The 24,454-nt window shown below is 38.7% G+C and overlaps 1 protein-coding gene across 1 annotated transcript in view; it reads right to left on the bottom strand.

Moving 5' to 3' along the window:
* Positions 1–11,700, bottom strand: part of MEI4 (meiotic double-stranded break formation protein 4) — a 181,776-nt gene extending 170,076 nt beyond the window's left edge. Inside the window, exon 1 of the mRNA XM_049653911.1 lies at positions 11,469–11,700. Within this exon, the coding sequence (XP_049509868.1) occupies positions 11,469–11,700 (232 nt within the window). The remainder of the gene's footprint in view (positions 1–11,468) is intronic.
* Positions 11,701–24,454: the final 12,754 nt, after the last annotated feature.

Here is a 24,454-nt window from a genome sequence, read left to right as displayed (position 1 = left end):
TAAAGCATCCTACATTTCTGATCCCAAAATTTTCCTCTACAAGATGTATTCAAAATTACTTAAAACAGATATTAAAAAGGATGTTTCCCCTGCAAAATAGGGGAGGGGCTATCTTACACAAATGCACATCTTATATACCAGGATATCTGTATCCAGAATCTTCTATGATAGCACATACCAGCGCTTATGAGGATGGGATGAGGGAAGTAAGGATGGAGGGAGGGAAAGAAGGGCAAGGGGATAAAGAAGGAAGAGAGAAGTTCTCCTACATCAAAAATCAACAGTATACATTCCTTGGATTCCTATTATATTTATACACATATTTCACTGAACAGTATGGAACAGTATGAAACACAGTTGTTAGAATGATGTCAAGGTTACTAGTTTTTGTTTGTTCATTTTCTCTAATTTCTACTATCTGTCAGAGCTCCTTCAGGTTCTCAGTGAACACTTTCTCAATTCTTGGGTGACCAGGGCCAAATATTATCTATTGGTATTAAGAAATCTTTCAGAGGCTAGCCTACAAATCCCTCTTGATTTATCACTTACATGTTTTGAACAGGGGATGAATAGGTTTCTACTGACCCATTTTCTGGAGAGGTCTTATTATGTTCCCTGAACATATATTTCACTTTAATTTATTTAAACCAGGGGTTCTCAAACTTCGGTTTTCATCAGAATCAGCTGGAGGGTCTGTTAAGCCACAGGTCGCTGGGCTCTACCCCCAGAGTTTCTGATTACGGTAAGCAAAGGGTGGGACTGAGAATCTGCATTTTTAACAAGGTCTCACCTGATACTGATGCAGCTGGCCTGGGGACCACACTTTGAGAACCACCAGTTTAAGAAAACACCTCAAAGTACTAGAAAAGCACTGTTCCAGAATTTTACAAGAATTCCACTCCATTTACTATCTGTTTGACCTTTGGCAAGTTACTTAATTCTGCTTTCCTCATTTAATTTTCTACAACCAAGGCACCAGGTGGAGATGGCTGAGACAAGAGTTGAAGCAGCAGGCAAAGAAATGCGAGAATGAAAATCCAAAAGCTGTTTGAAACAGCAACAACGAAACAGTGGGACAGATTTGAGACTAAGGGACGCTGGAGGAGGAGAAGGGAACAAAAATGAACTTTACATGACAGCTGCCAGGAATGAACTCAGCAAAAACACGAATCAAGGGGCACCTACTCCTACCTTCAAAAGAGTCTCAGAAGAAGAAATGTTGGCCCCTTCTTGAGGTCCACAGGGCCAGGCCCAACACTTGTGCTCCATATTTCTTCTGGGATTCGGGTCCCAAGCCCTTGTGATTCCTTTACTGTCCTCTTCCTATCAAATCTTCCACTGTCCCTAATTCCTTCCTACCAAGGTACCAGTGTGCTGATGTCTTTTCTATGTTGACAATAAAAAACTTTCTCTCTACTTTGCTCCCTCTCCAGCTACCAACATACCTCTTCTCCTTCCCTTCACAAACAAACTCCACCCCAAAATAGTCCACAGTCCTTTGCTACTCAAACTCTAGTCCTCAGACCAGCACTATCAACATCACCTGAGAGATTATCAGAACTGTAGAATCTCAAGCCTTCTCCCATTTACCCTATTTACCCAGTTTCCGTCTTGCTTTGATAATGAAATTGATATTACTCCTTTAATTTTCCCAGTCTAAACAATAGTCCGCGGTCATCTAACTGGATTCTACTCACTCCACAATGAATTTATTGTAAAAAATAAATTTCAAGACGTCTAGGGTCAAAATATTAAATTCAGAATCCTCAATGATACCTTTAGATTTCTAACAGAATCTACAAAATCAAATCCAGAGAAACAGCAGGACATTTAAAAACACAGACAAAACCTGCAAAAAATAAACATAATCCTAAATATAAGGGCCAGATTAAAGTTTACCACAGGTTAAACTATTCAAAAAAATTACACTGAAAAAGATCCTGGAGTTCAAAGGTATTTTGAACAGTTTTAGCTTTTGTTCCATAGATGAGAAGACAAAATTCTCACTCTCCATTTCTCCAGTTCTGGTCAAACTATCTATGCACACATGGCTCCCTCAAAGGTAGGAGCCCTGACACTCACCCTACCTTAGTGAGTATCTCCTTCCCTAGGATGCTTTGGTCTTGCTCTCCTGATCCTCCTTCAGCACTATAGTGGTTTTGTAGATACCCAGAAATGACAAATCAGCCAGGCCCCTTTGTTTCAGGTAATAACACTCACATAAACCATGTCTAAACTTAGTCATTCAACAAATATCCCCAAGTTCCCCCACCCAGCCGCCCACCACCTCATGCCAGGCATTGTGCTAACCCTACAAATACAGCAGTGATGAGAAAAAGCACACTCCTGCAAGCATGGGCTTTAGGTCCTACAGGGAAGACAGGCTGCTTAAACAATTACAATTTGGCTCACAAATGCTGTGAAAAGTACAGAATAGTATAGTTCCCCAGCAGGAGAATCTAACCTAGTCTAAGGAGGCAGTCAGCAAAGGCAGAAAGGGTATTAAAACTACATCAGAAAAAAAGAATAGCTCACAACCAGACAAAAAGGATTGGAAGAACATATCCTACAGAGAGAAACAACACGTGTAAAAGCCTAGAACTGAAAGAGAACAAGGTGGATTTGAGTAAAGTGAAAGAAATTTTGCACGTTTCAGTGCAGAATGTCGAGGACATAGTGATGACAGGTTGGGCTAGAGAAGAAAGCAAGCGCCAAATAGTGGAGAAACTTGCAGCCTATTTTAAGAGCTGTAGATTTAACCTGAAGTAAATGAGAAGACTTGAGTCTGGGCTGCGATCTAGCTTTGAAAGTGGCAAGGCTACAACTCTAAACATGGAGTCTAACTGGGATAAATCAGGCAGGACCAAGGTCGTGGCACTGGACTGGAGAGAAGTAAAAAGAATCCAGAGATACAAAGTAGAGTCGCCCTAATTAGGGGATTACCTGGACATTCACGATACCTCCCTGGAATGCATCTCAAAGAAGATTGTTGTGACACACAGTGAGATTCAGAGCCTCATACGAGGAAGAGCAGGGCTGATGATGTCCACCTGGAACACTGCCCTCACCTGAGCCCAGCCTCCGGAGCTCCTTGTTTCTTTCAGGCCCAGGCCCTCCCTGGTACTCCTGTGGCCCTTCCTGCTCCCTCTCTCTACCCCCATTCCTATGGGAGCCAGCTCTTGTGATAACTGAGATGTTTACATGTCTAAAGGATTGCCTTGTCACTACTAAAGTCATTTACTATATTCTGAGCTTTTTTTAACCTTAATTTCTCTGTATGTTGATGGTCTGTAATATCAGAAGATTAATTCAATTTTTATGTAACGAGTAAAGCATCTCCGATGTGTAATTATAAATGTACTTTATTTTGGAGGCTCTCATTAGAATCCATATTAAATTAGAGGCACATTTTCTAACATTCATGTACATTATGCATGTATGTTTCAAATAAACTGCAATTTTAAGAAAATTTCCATTATATTTGATAATTTATATCATAAAAGCCTATGTAAAAACTAAGATGAGAAATACTTATGCATTCATTTTCCATGCTTTTTCAGCATCCGTAAAACAGTGAATGCCCCAACATATAAACACTGAGCTCCAAAACCATGACTGGATGTCAGTTATTTGTGATGTCTCCTTAGTATGTGGTTTGGGACAGGGTGGCATGGGACAGAGGCTGAGTAAGCTGGGACCAGAAAAGCAGCAGCAATTAGGAGACAAAGACAAGCTCCGTGCTGGGTCTGGCAAAGTGCACACAGGTCACTACGATGTCCAGCCCCTTCCTGACCCCTCATCAACACCAATGTAGCTAAAAGCCTTTTCCTGAATCCAGGCTTATACAACATGAGAAGTAGGATCTGGGGCAGGTAATGGGAGTACTGAGGATTGGATCCTCAGAGTATAAAGCAGTAAAGGGGGGGCGCCTGGGTGGCTCAGTCGGTTGAGCGTCCGACTTCGGCTCAGGTCACAATCTCGCGGTTCGTGAGTTCGAGCCCCGCGTCGGGCTCTGGGCTGATGGCTCAGAGCCTGGAGCCTGCTTCTGATTCTGTGTCTCCCTCTCTCTCTGCCCCTCCCCCGTTCATGCTCTGTCTCTTTTGGTCCCAAAAATAAATAAACGTTAAAAAAAAATTTTTTTTTTTTAATTTTTTTTTTTCAACATTTATTTATTTTTGGGACAGAGAGAGACAGAGCATGAACGGGGGAGGGGCAGAGAGAGAGGGAGACACAGAATCGGAAACAGGCTCCAGGCTCTGAGCCATCAGCCCAGAGCCTGACGCGGGGCTCGAACTCACGGAGTGCGAGATCGTGACCTGGCTGAAGTCGGAGCCCAACCGACTGTGCCACCCAGGCGCCCCCCAAAAAAATTTTTTTTTAAATAAAAAAAATAAAGCAGTAAAGGGGACAACAGACCAGGGGGTGGGAAAACTTAAGCATTGTCAGCTAGAGGGAAGGGAAGCTTCTAAAGCCATCTAGTCAGTCAGTTGTTTCCCAGGACCCCAAACTTAGAAAAGCTAAGTCCAACTGAAAATAATAGTGCTGCTGAGCACACCACCACCACCCACCCCCAAACACTCTAGATATGAGCTCTGCATTCAGTGAACATTTACTAAATAAACATGGAAATCAATGAACTAATCTGGTTTCATTGTCTCTCACTTTCTTTTCACTATAGCCACTATAGGCTCATCCAGGGCCTATCTCTCATCTATGAAGACAAAATTGTAGGGGGGAGTGGGGCGCCTGGGTGGCTGTGTCGGTTGAACATCCGACTTCGGCTCAGGTCATGATCTCACAGTTCATGGGTTTGAGCCCCGCATCAGGCTCTGTGCTGATAGCCCAGAGCCTGGAGCCTGCTTCAGAGTCTGTGTCTCCTCCTCTCTCTGCCCCTCCCGTGCCCATGCTCTATCTCTCTCTGTCTCTCGCCTGGGTGGTTCAGTTGGTTAAGTGACTGACTTCAGTTCAGGTCACGATCTTGCGGTCCATGGGTTCGAGCCCCGAGTTGGGCTCTGTGCTGACAGCTCAGAGCCTGGAGCCTGTTTCGGATTCTGTGTCTCCCTCTCTCTCTGCCTCTCCCCGGCTCATGTTCTGTCTCTGTCTCTCGAAAATAAATAAACATTAAAAAAAATTTTAATTATAGGGGAAAAAGCATATACCTGACACTTCATCTATCCACTTCCCTCCCATGGATGCCAAATTACTGTATAATTGCAACTGCCCAGATTCCCCTTGCTTGTCCCACCTTCACGCACACATATACACACTCAAGTTTTAATCCTAAATCTGCTCATTGAAGTTCAATGTCATTTATCCCACTAATAAGGCCCTGCCCCTGCTACTATGTCCTCTTCAATCCCTAGTCAACAATTAAAAACACCCACTAATGCCTGTTAGTGGCCAGTCTCTATGCTCTGGGTCTCCCTCACTTACCTACTCAGACACATGAAATTCTTGCCAACGTTATGAAGCCATTGTTAACAGGAAGCTGTTGTAGAACAAAGAACATAGTTTTTCTCACTCATTTCCTCCCCTATAGATCAAGAAGACTCTCGGCTAAAGAAAAAGTAGCGCTGGTCTAATTTATTCATGACCTCCACCCCTTCTCCACTCTACAAATTAGGATGTGCTCAGATACAAGGAAGGAAACACATGGACACAATGGATTAAACCCTTGTTTGTCTTTTTAAACATTCCTAATAAAGTAATCCTAGCGTTGCTTCGATTGCTTAGCAATGTCAGGAAGGACCCAGGTTCTTTTCACCCAACTATTTCACTATCCTGAATGTGCTGGCATTAATTTCTCAATATTGCCTCACAGTTGCAAACTGGCTACCACAGATCCAGGCTCCGTATCTTCAATTGGCAGTGCCGCATACAGGAAACAAGTGGCTGACATAAAAAAAAAAAAAAAATTAATTGTTCTCTTTCATGAGCCTCAGTCTCTTCATACAAAGAGGCAAATCTTTATCAAAAGTTCAGAAGATTGCTTTTTACCTTTCACTGGCCCCTGCCCAACCTTAGAACAATATTGACAAAACAAATCTAAGCCCTTCATGGATTAACCCACTGGGAATAAGCACATCTCTTCAAAACAAAATTGGAGTGCTTTAGGAAGGAAGCAGAAAGCTAAACATTGAGTAGACAACTAACTGCACCTGCCACACATCACTCAAAATGATTTTGGGAAATGTGTCAATGGATTATCTGGGCTTCTTTGATCCTTCCTCCCTTCCTTCCTCCCACTACTAAGGAGCATTTAAGTAAAATTACAATGTAGCAGAATTCTAAGAACAAGTTCTATTTATCCCTTCTGCGTACAGTCTGTGTATTATTATATTTAATAAATATAATAAAGAAGTATATCTCTCTCTAAGAAGCTGTGGGAAAATAAATCAGAATAAAGACATAGCTGGGTTCCCAAAATGCTGGATAAACGATATCATACTTTCTTATTTGTTTACTTTGCCATTTCAGCTCTGGTTTATTGAATTCTGGGTTGCTCAGTTGTTTCAATGGATAGTTGATGCTATAAATTAAGTTCCCCAGCCTCTGTCAATCTGTCAAGAAGCATCCCATTCAACATTTATTGAGGGCCTGCTGTCTCTAAACACTTGAGAACAGTTGCATATGTAAAGCAATCCTGAAAATCCCAATAAACAATATTTGATAATCTAAATATATCTGGAGTGCCTGAGTGGCTCACTGGGTTCAGCGTCCGACTTCAGCTCAGGTTATGATCTAATGGTTTGTGAGTTCGAGCCCCTCTTTGTGCTTTCTGCTGTCAGCGCAGGGGGCCTGCTTCAGATCCTGTCTCTCTCTCTCTCTCTCTCTCTCTCTCTCTCTCTCTCTGCCCCTCCCCAGTTTATGCTTTCAAAAATAAATAAAAATGTTAAAAAATTATAAATATATCTATAAAATAGTTTTGAATCTCAGGTATGGAGTTTTCTTAGAGTAAGTTACATCAGTCTTTCAAATTATATGTCTTTATCTTTTTTAATGTTTATTTATTTTTGACAGAGACACAGAGCATGAGCAGGGGAGGGGCAGAGAGAGATGGAGACACAGAATCCCAAGCAGGCTCCAGGCTCCAAGCTGTCAGCACAGAGCCTGACGCGGGGCTCCAACTCAAGAACTGTGAGATCATGACCTGAGCCTAAGTCGGACACTTAACCGACTGAGCCACCCAGGTGCCCCTCAAATTATGTATCTTTAAATAACAGCTGTGTTCCTTTTTTATTTTCCTATCAACCTAATACCCCCCTTTGTTAGGTTTTGTTCCTTCCCCTTTAATAGCGACTCTATTTATCTGAATCCATCTATTTATTCTTCATTTTTCAAGTTTAAGCTAACAGATGGAGAGACAAGTTACTTCCAAACATCTGTGTGGAAACGCTTTACCTATAGCTCCTGCTGCGAGTAAAACTGATTTTAATTGTAAGGTAGTTGAAGATTTCTCTCACAGGCATTGTAAGTGAAAGTTTTCGGTGTGAGAACAAGTTCTCACCTAGGTTCTCACTGTCAGGCATACTCATGTTCCAAACAAATCATGCACACCACTAGAGCAGCGGTATAAACAGACCCTTGACGGTAAACAATGGTTTTGATATCACAGATGTTCTTAAGAGTCTGTTTAAGATTACTGGAAATGTTTGTGTGCCATTCTATTAATCATATAACTGCACATAAAATAATTAAGAATATTGATTGTGTTTGCATTCATTGAGTACAAAGAGCCCATTACCTAGAAAGACTCTAGAGAGACTAAAATGTGGCTATAAATTCTATAACACTATTTTCACTCACATAATAATGAGATTTTAGTAACATCTGTGTATTAGGTTAGCAGATTTTCCTGATAATACCCAAAAGTAAAGTTAGTGAGTACCCTATTACCCACAGCAATCATATGTGTACTACACCTGCTAATGTGTAGTCATTAGGTGACATTCCTAATGGGACAGTCATATTCTTTTCGTGGCTCCTTTTCCCATGCCCACCCCTGGAATGTTGGGACCCCCAATGCCGCCAACCTCCCAGCTCCGTCCTCCCTGCAAGTCTCATCCTTGGCTGAGACTTCAACTATTACTTAAATATCAGTGGATCCTACGTCTATGTCTGTATTTCCAGCCTGTTCATCATCCCCTTTGACTCTAAGAACCATCCTTCCACCTTCCTTCTACATAATCTCTATATATTCAGGAACTAGCCTATACTCAGACAAACCTTAACTCCACATTTTATCCTATAAACTTATTTCTGTGTTCACTTTCAAGATTCAAAGCATTGCAATAAATTCAATAAATGGGGATTGGAGACCTCACTATCCCAAATGCCTCCATGTCCCTAATCACTCTCTGACATCATTTACAAATATCTGAAGTGTCTACTCTGAAATCGTTCCTAAATGTCTCACCTCCTTTCAGTTCTATCATGGATCGATTTCAATTCATCATTCTTCATATGGGTTTTGGTAAAATGTTTAAAACTGGTATCCTTCCCTCGAATCATTGCTATGACCAGAAACACCTTCTTTGCTCCATGGCCATGTGACAAATATTTATTGAGCACCGACTGTGTGTCAGGCTTTGGGGTGGGCATTTAGTAGAGGGTGCTCAGCAAATCAAAGACCCACTCCTCAGTGAACTTAAACTTTAGTTCAGGAGATAAGGCACCAACTAGGTAAACAAACAAATAGTCCACAGGGGATGTTTGGGTAAAAAAAAAAAAAAAAAAAAACTAGTGGGGAATGCTATGTGTATAGAGTGGTCATTGAGGAGGTGTCATTTCGATTTTTAAAAATTTTTTTAATGTTTATTTTTGAGCGAGAGAGACAGAGAGAGAGAGAGAGTGAGAGACAGAGCATGAGTGGGAGAGGGGCAGAGAGAGAGGGAGACACAGAATCCAAAGCTGTCAGCACAGAGCCTGACATGAGGCTCAAACTCATGAACCTGAGATCATGACCTGAGATGAATTTGGACGCTTAACCAACTGAGCCAACTAGGCACCTCCAGGAGGTGTTATTTAGAATAAGACCTCTAGGAAGGGAAGAAGCCAGTCACGAAGAGAGTCAAAGAGACAAACATAACAAAGGTCCAAGGCTGGAAGGAAGCCCATGGTAACTAGGGCAAGGTGGGAGAGGTAAATAGAGGTGAAATCACCCACAGCATCACAGGCCACGATCATAAGTCTGAATCTAATGTGAAGCATGATTGAAAGCCAGGTAGAAGTTTTCAGCAAAGGAGTCACACGATCTGGTTTACATTCTTTAAAAATCACCAGAATTGTTTCCCAGTCCCAATACAAGGGTCAATTCTGTGCATCAAAAAAGTTGTATGGCTCCTGATGAATGGAGTAACCACAGGTTCCAGCTTGCTCAAGTGAGTCCTGGTTTCTGCCTATTGTCCCAGTGTAATTATTAAGAGTTCCCTGCTTTCAACTCTCACAAGGGTGGTAGGGAGACCATAAATCGCACAGTCAACTTACTATAGGGAATAAAATAAAACAGTCCTTGGGTTGACATTCAAGGCCCTTCTGAACCTGGTCCCAATTCACCTCTCTTCCTTTCTCCTACATGGTGTTCTGGCCACTTCTGAAATGTAATGCTGCAAGTATCCTAAAAAGGCAAGTATCCTGCCTTTGATTATGTTCCTGCCTGTTGCTGCACATTCTGTGACCACTGACTAGTAGATAGATCCTTGAGGGCCAGACCTGAGAAGTCTTGCCAAAAACCAGGCAGAATGAATGGCTTCCTCCTCTGTGCTTTGTCAATATCTTTATTAAAGTATTTATCATACTGAGTAAATTATTTAAAGGTCCAATTTCCTGCAAGAATTGTAGGTACTCAATGGTAGGACAGCACCTTAAGTGGTTTTTTTTTTGGGTCCTCACCACCCACTGCATACTGGTCCATTGTTGGTCCTTGGTATATGACTGCTGGATGAATTATTTAATATAAGTGTAACATAACATACATAGTAAAATGATAAGGTTGAGTAATGAGATTTTAAATTTTTTTTATCCAGTAAACTTAAAACATTACTGCCTTCACATCTACATTACTTTCATTCTCCAACTCCACCCCAATGTCTAATGTAGCCCCATTCATTAGGAAGTAACAATAAACTTTTAATGAACAACTACAAATAAAAACATCTTTATAGGGCAAGAAGAAGTCTAGTTTTAGAAAACTAACCAATTTCTAAATAATTGTGAAGGTTAAATAAAACAGAATTGGTATAACCACTGTAGAAAATGGTATGGGGTTTCCTCAAAAAATTAAAAATAGAAATATTATATGATTTAGTAGTTCCACTGTTGGATATTTACCCGGAGAAAATGAAAACTTAGCAAGAAAAGATATATGTACCTCTATGGTTTTTTTTCAAGTTTTTATCTAAATTCTAATATATATATATATTAGCAATTTTACCATAACCATAAATATAGCAATTTTACCATAACCATATGGTTATGGTAAAATTGCTTTCAGGTGTGGAATTTAGTGATTCATCACTTACATATAACCCCTATGTTTATTGCAGCATTATTTACAATAGCCAAGAAATGGAAGCAACCTAAGTGTACATCAATAGACAAACGTGTAAGGAAAATGTTATACACACACACACACACACAGAAAGAGAGAGAGAGAGGAGAGATAGAGAAATATTATACAGCCATAAAAAGGATGAGATCATGTCATCTGAGGTATGATACTACCCTAGAAGGTATATCCTAGGGCATTATACCACCCCCCAGGGTATTATATAAGTGAAATAAGTCAGACTGAGAAAGTAATTACCATCTGATTCCTCTCATCAATAGAGTCTTAAAAAAAAAAGAATAAACAAACAAAAAGCAGAATCAGACCCTTGACAACAAATTGATAGTTGCCAGAGGGGAGGGGGCCAGGAGACTAGGTAAAATGAGTGAAAAGGGAGGGAGATACTGGCCTCTGTTATGCATTAAGTCACAGAAATAAAAGACACAGCATAAGGAATAGAGTTGATAATATTGTAATAGCAATATAACAGGAGAGATGATGGCTATACTTATGGTGAGCACAGCATAACATATAGAGCTATGGAATCACCGAACTGTACATCTGAAACTAATGTAACATTGTGTGCCAACTATACTCAATTTATTTATTTTTTATTTATTTATTTATTTATTTATTTATTTATTTTTTTTTAAGAAAGAAAGAGAGTAAGGGGAAGAAGGGCAGAGGGAGAGAAAGAAACAATCTCAAGCAGGCTCCATGCTCAGCCCGGTAGCCCAAGGCAGGGCTCGATCCCATGACCCGGGGATCATGACCCGAGCAGAAATCAAGAGTCAGACACTCAACCGACTGAGCCACCCTGACACCCCTATACTCAATTTTTTAAAAAATTATACTAAATTAAAAATAAACAATTAAAAAAACCAGAATGATGTATTACCAGAAGACAATTTCATACACTCACCAGTCTCAAGCAATCCTGAACACACCCTGCTCAGAAGAAGTTTTTGACGTAATTGCAGAACTTCAGTTTCCAAGGCTTCGACTTTTGATCTCCACGTTGACTCCTGCTCAGACACCACCTTCGCAAGGTGCTCTGTGTATTCTCTGCTGCTTTTGTCTGCTGGTTTTGAGCGGATAATGGCCACAGCCAGAGCCAGCTTTGAAGTTCTCAAATACCATGCTTGATCATCCATCCTGGCTTTTGTCCCTATGTGTTAGTAAGGAAAAAAGTTACAGAAATTCCTTTTAACTTTTGGAGTGCATTTGCTCAAAATTGATTTTGCAGAGTACCACTAATTAGTAAGTTTGTAATACAACTTGACACCAAGTAACAGAAAAAAAATTTCTCAGGAACTGAAAAGAGTACGAAAAATATGCAAAAGCAAAATGCACATACATGAATACTAAGTGTATTAAAATCCAAAACCACAGGTTCAGACAATCTGACAAATTCTTGGGGTGGAAAAAACACACATTAATTCATTTAGTGTTTTCTAACCAGAGGCACACTTCAGAATCTCTAAGGGAGGTTTTTAAATACATACATTTACATATATTTGGTCCTAGCTCCCCAAAATTCAGATCTACCAAAGCTGGGATAGGCACTGAGGCTCTTACATTTTGAAGGGTCTACTCTGTAATCAGAACCACTAAATTAAACCATTTATTTAAACGTAAGCCCTTCTGTTCCAACTCATTCTGCTAAGTCGCACAGTCCCTGCTTCCCTATTGAACCATTAACTAACTACTACATTGCTGCCTTTAACCAGGCCCCTCCAATGATCCTGAGAACAATCTTTAAAATATTTGCATCGTTTAAATTGTGGCTCTGCTCTGATTCTGTGCCTCCAAAGATTTCCAACTGCCACCATGAGCGTACTTTTCCAAAGTAGTACTACATCACAGTCTAACTATAGGAATGTATCTGTGAGGACACACACTGCCTTCACTGGATGAATACAACAACCGATACCGAAGTATAAACCCCTTGTGGACCTCCACAAGGGGGAGCTTGGCACATATAATGTGCTGCATAAAAATTTGTAATGAATAGCACAATGGTCCAGAAAATTTAGGGCTTTGGTTGCCACATCTATTCTACTAACAAGTTCAAATTCTTTACTCCACATCTCACACTTTATTTTCTTCCATTTCTCAAGCCTATCCTTCCACTGTGGTTAAATCATATTCATACAAACAGATGCACACAGTCTCAGCTCGTTCCCATTCACATCTCTGCTCTGGAATTTTCCCCAGTTGTGACACTATGACTCTCACAGCTGCCAACGTCCTGCTGTGCATCCTTCAAAAAACGATTCATATACCACCATATCAAATCCTTTCAGATTTATTACCACCCACAAAACTGTGTATCTATTTGATATTCTATAGTTTACACTGATAATACACAATCTAAGAGGAAGCATCATGCTGTTTTATTATAATTAAGAGCAACACAGAAATGTATGTATGATATGCTCATAACAGAATAATTTATAATTGAAAACTGGGGCTAACAACCAAATAGTTAATAATGATACAACCATTCATATGAATACTATCTATCCAAATAGGGTTTTCAGAGATATTCTTTATTAGCATGAGAAAGTACTAATGATATGCTGACTGTAAAAACAGTGGGGGCATAAAATTATATATATGTAGTAGGATCCCAATTATATAAAAAATGGGAAATACAAAAAATGTAAATAGGATTTATCTCTACTATAGAGTGACTGATTTTTATTTTCTTGAAGATACTTCTCTGAATTTTCCTAATTTTCACCAATGAACATATGTCAGATTATAATTAGAAAAAAATTATGAAGAATAGATTTCCAAAAGAAGGTATACCTGCTATACTTTTAGCCTTTCATAGCTATATAATACACCCAGGACTAGATACTGTTAACATAGACAAACTAATTAGAATTATAGCTCCGCGTATTTTAGCTTTCACAGCAACCATTTCACTTGGCTGGTTCATCCCTCATCTGCTGGGTCAGCAATGGTGAACAGCACCTCTCAGTGCTTCAGGAAACACCTGTGTGCTGAGAGCACAGAGCATGGATGACCCTCCCCAAAGAAATAAGCCTACTGGGCACCTGGGTGGCTCAGTCGGTTAAGCCTCTGCCTCTCGGTTTTGGCTGAGGTCATGATCTCAAGGTTTGTGGGTTCGAGCCCAACATCAGGCTCTGCACTGATAGCATGGAGCCTGCTTGGGATTCTCTCTCTCTGCACCGCCCCTGCTCTCTCACATGCTCTCTCTCAAAATAAATAAACATTAAAAAAAAAAAAAAGAAGTAAGCCTACTATCAGATGTAACAGTCCTGACAAAAAAATAAAAATAACAATAATGAAAATAATAAGTAACTTAAAGTATTTTGGTTAGAAAAGGATCTGATATTTACTTGTGAATGGTGGGAATCCAGGCTAAAACCTGAAAAGAAAAAAAAAAAAAACCTGTTTATTAGCACAAGACAACAAAGTTCTCTGGATAGCAGAAAACACAGCAAACTCCCTGTTGTCTTGCAAAGATATTTAATTAATTGATTTAAGCGAGCAGATTAATTAAATGCTCTGATTTTTATGTCATCATGTGATTTGTTAATAGTCTTCAAACCATGCTGAATATCAGTCAACAACATAAAAGGATCAAATTATAAAGTCCTTCTGGATTAAAACTATCCCAGGGTCACTTGTCTGAACATTAATTAGAATTGTACCACAAGTGAAGAGAAACAATTGCTAATAGATATGTTGGTACAGCCTTCTATCATATAAATTACACTAAAAAAACACAAAATTACAACCTACAGCTGGACGGAACCTAGACAGAAGCTTTTTAAACTGCTTCCTCGTATTTTGGAGTGTGTGTGTGTGTTTATAAACATGTGCTGTTTTTATCTAAGAAGAGCATTCCTATTCTCAGAGTGCCATTTGCAAGGTAAAGATAATTCTATTTCCCCTGAAAATTCATGGGAAAAAAAGATGAGCTTCCCAAACACATTCTATACTTAATTGAAGAAAGATCAGTAGTAACTTTCAGAAAGTCTTTTTAAAATTCAATTTATGCTCAAATAATTATCGTAAATAATTAAAACGAACATTTAATGTTCCCCAAGAAGGTATTTAGTGTCTCTGAATTCTTAACAGCAGAAAACACAAAATTTTAACAGTGTTTTTAGAATAGAACATTAGTTCAAAATGAGCTTTCTTTTTCTTTACAATTGGGAACAGACCTTACCATGGCAAGGTCCCCCATAGGGCTACAGAAAAATCTAGTCACATTCCCTAGGACCCCTGTATTCTCCTTCTGGCAATGCATGCAGAAATGGCTACTCTGTAAACAGTACTCTGGCGATGTTTACCTGCCCTATTTCTCCTGCCCTCATTTTCCCCTACCAAACTTTGCATCAACTAACCAATTCTCTGAACTGTCAAACTGTTTTGAATTAGAATTCTGGATTCTCTTTTTAAAGATTTTATATTTTTAAGATTTTATTTATAATCCTGAATTCTAAAGTTTGTTCATCCCTAAGATCACTGATGAAAATTCCATAAACTAAAGAGCCCCAGATAATTTCTATATAAGAAGTGAAATTTTAAATTTAGGTAACCAATCAGAATATTTCCCTAATGTGTATCAAACACCTTCAAAATATGTATCCCCCTTTAGGCCAGTAATACAAATTCTAAGATTTTATCTTAAAAAAATGACCAGGACTACATACAAAACTTTGTGCCCATAGATGATCCTATAGGATTATTTATAACTACCAAAACAAAACAAAACCTGTCACCAGCTTGAACACTTAATAAAGTGACATAATGCATTAAATTGTGACATAATGTACAATTGAACTGAAAATGTTTTTTAAAACATTTAAAACTATGGGAAAATATTTCCTACATGTTGTTAACTGCAGAGTAAACATAAAACAGTAAGTGAAGTAAAACTGGAAACTGGGGGAGAAATCCATAGACTGAGATTGATATACTGATAGATGTAGAGATAGGAAGCAGGAGGGGAGGAGGAGGGAAAGAAAACAGGTAAAGAGAAAAGGAAGAGGGAGGGAGATAGATTAGGGTTATTCACCAAAACAAACAAAACACTGACTGTGAATTGAGTAAGTCTGATTTCATTTTCTTGTTTATACTTTTCTACAGTTTCTAAGTTTTCCACAATAAATATTTATAAAACATGTTATATACAACAGAAAAATGTCTACTCATACAAATATATTTCCTATCCTATATTTTTCAAATTACATGTTATATGAAAAATGAAGACGCGTTTTAAATGAAGCCTCAAGTCTACAAGCTGTCATTTTATGGTTGTGATGAGAGGCTCCGGCCTGTAGAGCTCACCTCAATTCTGAGACATCTTCAACTGTAAAATACACCACCAGTTCAACTACAGCTTGAGAGAAGGGGAGTGGGATAAGAATGAAATCACAGCACACTAAACCTACTCAGAAATTTTAAACTAGGAGAGTACCTTCAGAATTGAGGAAACACAGTCAATGGAATGAACATTCTGTTCCATAAATTCTCAAATTTCCATCCCTCATCAGCTTTCCCCAAATTCCACCAAGCCTGTGGACTTCAGACCTTTCCATGTCCACAAGTAGATACATGCCCCTTCATTCAGATGTGTTTGGTGTTACTCCCACTAATCCAAAGGACACCGTGGATTTTGGAGGTGGGGCAGAAAAACTTTATTCAATATGACTAACCAGCAGGCTACTAGCCATTTTACTCCCAATGCCATGAACACAGACTGGCTACTAAATACCTGAATGAGTACATGAGTCAGTGAGTGAATTAATGAATGAATATATCAGTATAGGTCAGGCAGTCACAAAAGGCTGCTTGACCAGCTCTTAACCCTGGCTCTCATAAGAAAGTCTTTGTTAATCACATACTAGGGAGCATGGCACTAGAGGGAGAATGGATTAGGAGCGTAATTTCTAGTTAACCTGAAGGGTCACATCAGTTTCTCTTGACTCTGTGACACATCCTTTCCTGACTACTTCCAGTGAATCTACTCACTCTAAACTTACACGTTTCTACAGTATACCCTTAAACTTTCACCAAAATAATCCTTGAGTAAAGAAAATACAAGAGGGGCACCTGGGTGGTTCAGTCGTTTAACTGTTCAACTTCAGCTTGGATCACGATCTCCTAGTTCTTGAGTTGGAGCCCCATGTCAAGCTCTGCTTTGACAGTGCAGAGGCTACTGGGGATATTCTCTCTCTCTCTCTCCCCCCGTCTCTCTGTGCCCCTCCCCCACTAGTGCATGCGTGGACTCTCTCTCTCTTTCAAAATAAATAAATAAAAAATTTGGGGCGCCTGGGTGGGTCAGTAGGTTAAGTGCCCAACTCTTGACTTCAGCTCAGGTCATGATCTCACAGTTCATGAGTTCGAGCCCCATATCAGGCTCTGCACTGTCAGGGCAGAGCCTGCTTGGGATTTATCTCTCTCCCTCTCTCTCTCTGCCCCTCTCCCACATGATTGCGTGCTCTCTCTCTCTCTCTCTCAAAATGAATAAACTTAAAAAAATTATATAAAAAAAGAAAATACAAGAAAGCTAAAATCTAGTTCATACACAGGTTTATATAAGAGGGTAAGCTATAAGGGAAAAAAGCCAGATTTAATGTCATGTGAACCCTATAATAAATACTTGCCTTCCTCATAAATCAAGAAATGGAAGAACATTCCCTAAATCACTGAGATGAATATGATAGGACAAAGTGAGTACAGGAGGAAGTTCCTATGTACTATGATGATGGAATATGCAATTATCAAATATCAGTCCGGGACAGGGCAGAGTTATGGCAATGCCAGAACAGTGAGATATCACAAGATTTTCTGGATAATTAATTTCAGTAAAGTTTGGACAAGGTCTGACATCTGATTTTTGGATTAGATCCAGCTGAAAATTCTCTAATTATTGTTATAGTTTCAGCACACACTTACTGTGAAGTGCTCAGCAGATTAACATCACGTGAAATTTTACATAAAAGAATCAGGAGTTACTCAAGATTTCAAATCTCTCCACTTTATTAAGGGGGCCTTTAAAACCCTTCCCAGCAAAGAGAATCTGTTGAGGACAAGAGGCAAGTAAAGATAAAAGGATCCTTGCATTTTCCTCTTGCTGAAAAAGTTAACTAATCCTAGATTTTAATTGTCTCCAGAGTCTGTTCACACTTTCTTTTTATGCAAATCCCACCCTCCCTTTTGGAGCCTCAATGATTTTTTTTTTTTTTTGTCACAGACAAGATTTTCTCTGGATTCCAGAAAGAGATGTTGCAGAATTTCATGTGGGAAAAATGCATCACACACATTTTATAAGGCAGCAAAAAGTACACTGATTCAGAAATGCAAAGTCATGTATATATAGCACAATCCTCAACCATCTTCCACTGCATAAATTCTCAGAAGGGAAAAAGACCTGATATCTACTATTAACACATGTTTTAAAATATAATTCAGAAGGACTGCAGGTGTTTCCTAGTTACACTGGTATTTCACACATGGATATGGACATAATCCTCATCACAAAAACAAACCTCTTGTTCTCACTAGGTATATTAAAAAATCTGATAGTCTACAGAACTCAAACCCATAAACTCCACAAATTTGGAATCTGTATGTGGCTATACTCTGGAAATCGAAAAAGTTATGTGTCAGAAAATGAGGAAGACTCTAGGATGAAACCAGAAGCCAAAGAAAGAGCCAGAGGACGCAACTGAGAAAGAGTTAGCCAATACCAGGGGAGAGGAACAGCTGGTTGCTGGAGACCCATGGAGCCAGGGCCTGAGCTGCAGGGAAAACAGAAGACTAAGGAAGGAGGTGGTGAGGCAGAGTCTCCTGGAAGAAGTAAACAGCCCTATCCAAAAAGGTCCCATTTTGGAAATCAGATTTGTTTTCTAACTGCTATAACATAGTATCTTCTATACTTCCCATCTGTGCATTCTTAATACGTGAAGCCAAGAAAGTGCGAGAAACTCCGCAGAACTTTCCTTAAGGCTGAAAAAGTGCCTCAATTCTCATCTCTCTCCCTCACTGAAATCTCACCAAGGTGACCACCACGAATTTCAGACAACTGACAATGCTTCATGCTCCTCACAGGCTTCATTTTACAAATAAATCTAATACTTCTGCTACATTCTACTTAGATTTACAGGGTGCCCAGGTGGCTCAGTTGGTTAAGCATCTGACATTGGCTCAAGTATGATCTCACAGTCCATAAGTTCAAGTCCTGCATTGGGCTGTGTGCTGACAGCTCAGAGCCTGGAGCCTGCCTCATATTCTATGTCTCCCTCTCTCTCTGCCCGTCCCCTGCTTGTGCTCTGTCCCTTTCTCTCTCTCAAAAATAAATAAACATTAGAAAGTAATAGAATTCTACTTTTATTAGCCTAAAATAACCTACTAAAAGAGAGGGAAGGCTTCACAAATACTGAGCACGTTGATTCTCGACATCCTCTCACACATGATGTCCTCTGAATTTTTGTCGCTTTAAACTCAGCCCCTCAACACGCTCCAGACAATAAACACACAAAGCCTTTGTTGCAGGCAAACCATCACTAAAGACTGGTCTTCAGGCTTTCATCTACAACTGTTTCATCAACATCCCACCTGCTCCAGCCCAGACTCTCAACCTAGTCCTGTGGCATTGTAGACTCTGAAATCAGACACAACACAGAATGTGCATCCTGTATCGATACAATGCTCTTCTCTACCAAGAACCTGTCAGTTCACTGGATTCATGTTGCCTCACTTAGTACCACTACAAAAACTCCTAACCAACTGAGGAATATCAGAAGAAACTGCAGGCCATTCCAGAAGAACAGCACAACAAAAAACAGCATAAGGCACTTGTCCCTGGCACCAGGTAATGGCATCTGGAGCAGGAATGGGCCCCCAGCCTTCCTTCCACCATTGTAACCAATACCTATCTCCACTCATGTAACAGGAACCATTCAAGGTCAGAAGCATCAGCAGTCCTGTGGCCTAACTTTTGTCTAATTTTCCCAGGTAGCTATATCAAACTTCCCAAACTCCGTTTCTCCTACCCATCAGAACTTGCTGTCCTCCTTAAAATTTAGATCTGACCAACCCGAGATTACCAACCCAAATTCATGATAGCCAAGAAACGGCCTCATAATGACACCATGGCCAGGCTTGAACTTTGGTGTCCATGGAAAATATAGGCAGAACACCACTGCATGAGTGTCTATTTTTTCTTTTTTAAGTAATGCCATTTGTATTAAGAATTTCTAGGGGCACCTGAGTGGCTTATTGGTTAAGTGTCCAACTTCGGCTTACTTGCAAGCGCCCAACTTGGAGTTCATGGGTTTGAGCCCTGCGTTGGGCTCTGTGCTGACAGCTCGGAGCCTGGAGCCTGCTTTCGATTCTGTGTCTCCCTCTTTCTCTGTCCCTCCCCCGCTTGTGCTCTGTCTCTCTCAAAAATAAATAAAGATTTTTAAAAAAATTAAAAAAAGAATTTCTAGAACCTTTTTAACATGATATTTTTTAACCACGAAAGAGGTCTTTCATTGAAAATAGTATCAATATATTTCATCTTATAAATGGGATACTCATTTGGTTACTAGCCTTAGCTGTATCAGTAACCAGCCTTAGCTATATCAGTGTTCAGTTTTACTCCAGGGTAATCAATTAAAGTTCTTTGTTTAAGCCATAGGAATTTCTCAAAGTAGCTCATGCTATAAAAGAAATTCAGATCTTTAACTCGTCAGACTTTCTATGCCTAAATCTATTTGTCCTTTCAATTACTACAAGAAAATAGTCAGAGTTGAATTTTATCCCCTTACCAATTTTACTGAAATATAGAAAATAAAGAATATTCACTAACTTACATATATATTTGGCAATTTATCTCAAAAGAAAACTTCTACCTAGATGCTCTACCTAAGTTATTTGATCTGTGTCTGAAGGGCTAAAGTACAAATATGTAGGCTAAGGTAATTAACTTTTTTCAGACAAGGATGGATTGAAAATACAAATAGCAAACGTAAGAAATATGGACTGCCTCTATATCAGACAAAAGAAACTTCATGACAAGAAAATATTACCAGAGATTAGAGAAACATTTCCTATGATTTTAAAAAGGTCAATTAATCAGGAAGATGAACAATCCTAAATGTGTATGCACATAATGACAATAATAGAACTTCCAAATACATGAAGAAGAACTGAAAGAATGTGAGGGAGAGTGACAAATGCACAATCATATGTGAAAATTTCAACACACTTCTTTTAGCAATTGATAGAACAACTAAATCCTGAAGAGTAATGATGATGATATAAAAGATTTGAAAAATACTACCAACCATCCTGAACCAATTGATGCTTATAAAAGTTCACATGAGATATTCAACAAAGCAGATCATATGCTGAGACAAAGCAATTCTCATTAAATTTCAAAAGATTGAAATCTTAGAAAACATGTTCTCTAAGACAAGAAAAACAATTATAAATGTCTAGAAAAATCTCTCAAATATTTGGAAAACAAACCACACATTTCTAAATAAAATAAGGGACAAAGAAAAAATTATAAACAGAATTAGAGTATATTTAAAACTGAAGAATAATGAAAACACAACTTATTAAACTTTAAGAAAGGAAACTAAAACAGCTTGTAAAAAAATAATAGCTTCAAGTATCTATTTTATAAAAGAAGAAAGGTTTAAATTCAATGACATACATTTCTACATTAGAAAATTAGAAAAATAATAACAAAAAAAAACAGAGGAAGTGAAAGGAAGGATGTCATAAAGATATAACCAGAATGCAATTAAGTAGGAAATTGCAATCAAGAAAATTAGCAGGCAAAGTTAATTTTTAAAAAAGATTAATAAAATTAATAAATGTCTAGTGGTGCCTGGGTGGCTCAGTCGGTTAGGTGTCCGACTTCGGCTCAGGTCACGATCTCGCGGTCCATGAGTTCGAGCCCGGCGTCAGGCTCTGTGCTGACTGCTCATAGCCTGGAGCCTGTTTCAGATTCTGTGTCTCCCTCTCTCTGACCCTCCCCCATTCATGCTCTGTCTCTCTCTGTCTCAAAAATAAATAAACGTTAAAAAAAAATTTTTTAAAATTAATAAATGTCTAGGACTTATCAAGAGAAAAAGAGAAATAGCACCATCATACCAAGATCAGGAATAACAGAAAGAATTTCCTGTATATCCTCTAGCGATTAAAAAATGAATGCAAAATTACCAAAAATAATAAAACACTTAGCAATAAACTTAACCAAAGAGATGAAAAGCCTCTACTCTAACACTGATGAAAGAAATTGAAGATGATACAAACAAATAGACATTCCATGCTCATGGATTGGAAGAACAAATAATTTTAAAATGTCAATACTATCCAAAGCAATCTACAGATTTAATGCAATCTCTATTAAAATACCAACAGCACTTTTTACAAAACTAGGACAAACAGTCTGAAAATCTGTATGGAACTACAAAAGACCCCAAATAGCCAAAGCAATCTTGAAAAAGAAAAGCGAAGCTGGAGGCATCACAATTCCAGGCTTCAAGTTTATTACAAAGCTATAGTATTCAAAACAGTATGGCATTAGCACAAAAATAGACACATAGGTCACTGGAAAAGGATAGAAAGCCCAGAAACAAACCCATAATTAGATGGTCAATTAATCTTTGACAAAGGAGGCAAGCATATGCAGTGGGAAAAAGTCTCCTCAATAATTGCTTTTGGGAAACTGGACAGCTACATCTACATACAATAGAATGAAACTGGACTACTTTCTTACACCATACAAAAATAAATTCAAAATGGTGATACACCTAACTGTGACATGTGCAACATAAATAAAAATCCTAGAACAGAGCACAGGCAATAATTTCTCAGAGATTGGCCATAACAGCATCTTTCTAGGTATGTCTTCTGGGGCAAGGGAAACAAAAGCAAAATAAATTACTGGCACTACATCAAAATAAAAAGCTTCTGCAAAGCAAATGAAACATAAAAAAAACTAAAAGACGACCTACTGAATGCGGGAAGATATCTGCAAATGACGTATCTAATAAAGGATTTGTATCTAAAATATATTAAAAAATGTGTACAACTGAAAACCCCCAAAACAAATAATCCAATTTAAAAATGGGCAAAAGATGTGAACAGACATTTCTCCAAAGGAAATAGATGGCCAACAGACACATGAAAAGATTCTTAACATTTTCCATCATCAAGGAAATGCAAATCAAAACCAAAATGAGATATCACCTCAGACCTATCAGAATGCCTAAAATCAAAAACACAAGAAACAAGTGTTGGCCAGGATGTGGAGAAAAAGGAACCCTCATATACTGTTGGTGGTAATACAAACTGGTGCAGCCATGGTAGAAAGCAGTATGGTAGTTCCTCAAAACATTAAAAATAAAATTACCCTACTGGGTCTTTACTCAAAGACTATGAAAACAGTAATTCAAAAGGATATGTGCAACCTTATGTTTATTGTAGCATTCTTCACAATAGACAAATTATGGAAGCAGCCCAAGTGTCCATTGACAGATCAATGGATAAAGAAGATGTGGTATGTGTATATACATATATATATATATATATATATGTGTGTGTGTGTGTGTGTGTATTTATATATATATGTGTGTGTGTGTATATATATATGTGTGTGTGTGTATGTGTATATATATGTGTGTGTGTGTATTTATATATATATGTGTGTGTGTGTGTATATATATGTGTGTGTGTATGTGTATATGTGTGTGTGTGTGTGTGTGTGTGTGTGTGTGTACAAAAAGGAACGAAATCTTGTGATTTGCAACAACATGGATGGATGTAGAGAATACAATGCTAAGTGAAATAAGCCAGTCAGAGAAAGACAAACACCATACGATTTCACTGATATGTGGAATTGAAGAATCAAAACAAACTAACGAAGGAAAAAGAGAGAGAGAAAGAGAGAGAAACCAAAAAAACAGATTCTTAAACACAGAGAATAAATAGTTCCCAGAATGGAGGTGAAGCGGGCAAATAGGTGAAGTGGATTAACAGTACACTTATCCTGATGAGCACTGAGTAATACATGGAATTGTTGAACCCCTATATTGTACACCTGAAAGGAATAGAACACATATGTTAAGTACATTGGAATTAAAAATTTTATTTTTTTCAAATGTTTATTTATTTTTGAGAGAAAGAGCGTGAGTGGGGAAGGGGCAGAGAGAGAACCCCGAGCAGGCTCTGTGCTGTCAGTGCAGAGCCCAATGCAGTAGGGCTCAATCCCACAACTGTGAGATCATGACCTGAGCCCAAATCAAGAGTCAGGTGCTTACCTGACTGAGCCACCCTGTGGAACCTCAGAATTAAATTTTTTTAAAAACTCATGCAAAATTATGAACAATCTATGTTAATAAATTAGAGAATTTACAGTGAAATATACTGACCAACACTGACAAAAGAAGACAAAGAATTCTCAGTAGCCCTCTGTTAAAGAAATTGAACATTTATTAAAAATCTCACCATACTCAGAGTGCCTGGGAGGTTGGGTAAGCATGATCTCATGGTTTGAGTTCCTGCACTGGGCTCTGCACACTGGCCTGCAGGGAGCCTGCCTGAGATTCTCCCTCTCTCCCTCTCTCTCCCCCTCCCCCGCTCGCGCTCACTCTCTCTCAAAATAAATAAGCTTAAAAAATTAATTAAAAAATACTAAAAAATAACATTTTAATAATACAGTATATAATACATATAACTTACAAAATATGTGTTAATCGACTATATTATCAGTAAGGCTTCTAGTCAATAGTAGGCTATTTGCAATTAAGTTTTGGGAGAGTCAAAAGTTATACTCAAATTTTCAACTGTGTAGCAAGATCAGGGCCCCCATTTCCCACATTGTTCAAGGGTCAACCATATACACATATTAGAACTGTTTAA

This window comes from Panthera uncia (assembly GCF_023721935.1).
Source record: "Panthera uncia isolate 11264 chromosome B2 unlocalized genomic scaffold, Puncia_PCG_1.0 HiC_scaffold_24, whole genome shotgun sequence".
Taxonomy (NCBI): domain Eukaryota; kingdom Metazoa; phylum Chordata; class Mammalia; order Carnivora; family Felidae; genus Panthera; species Panthera uncia.
Note: the sequence above shows the minus strand (reverse complement) of the source record. Positions and strands in the feature narration are given on the sequence as shown.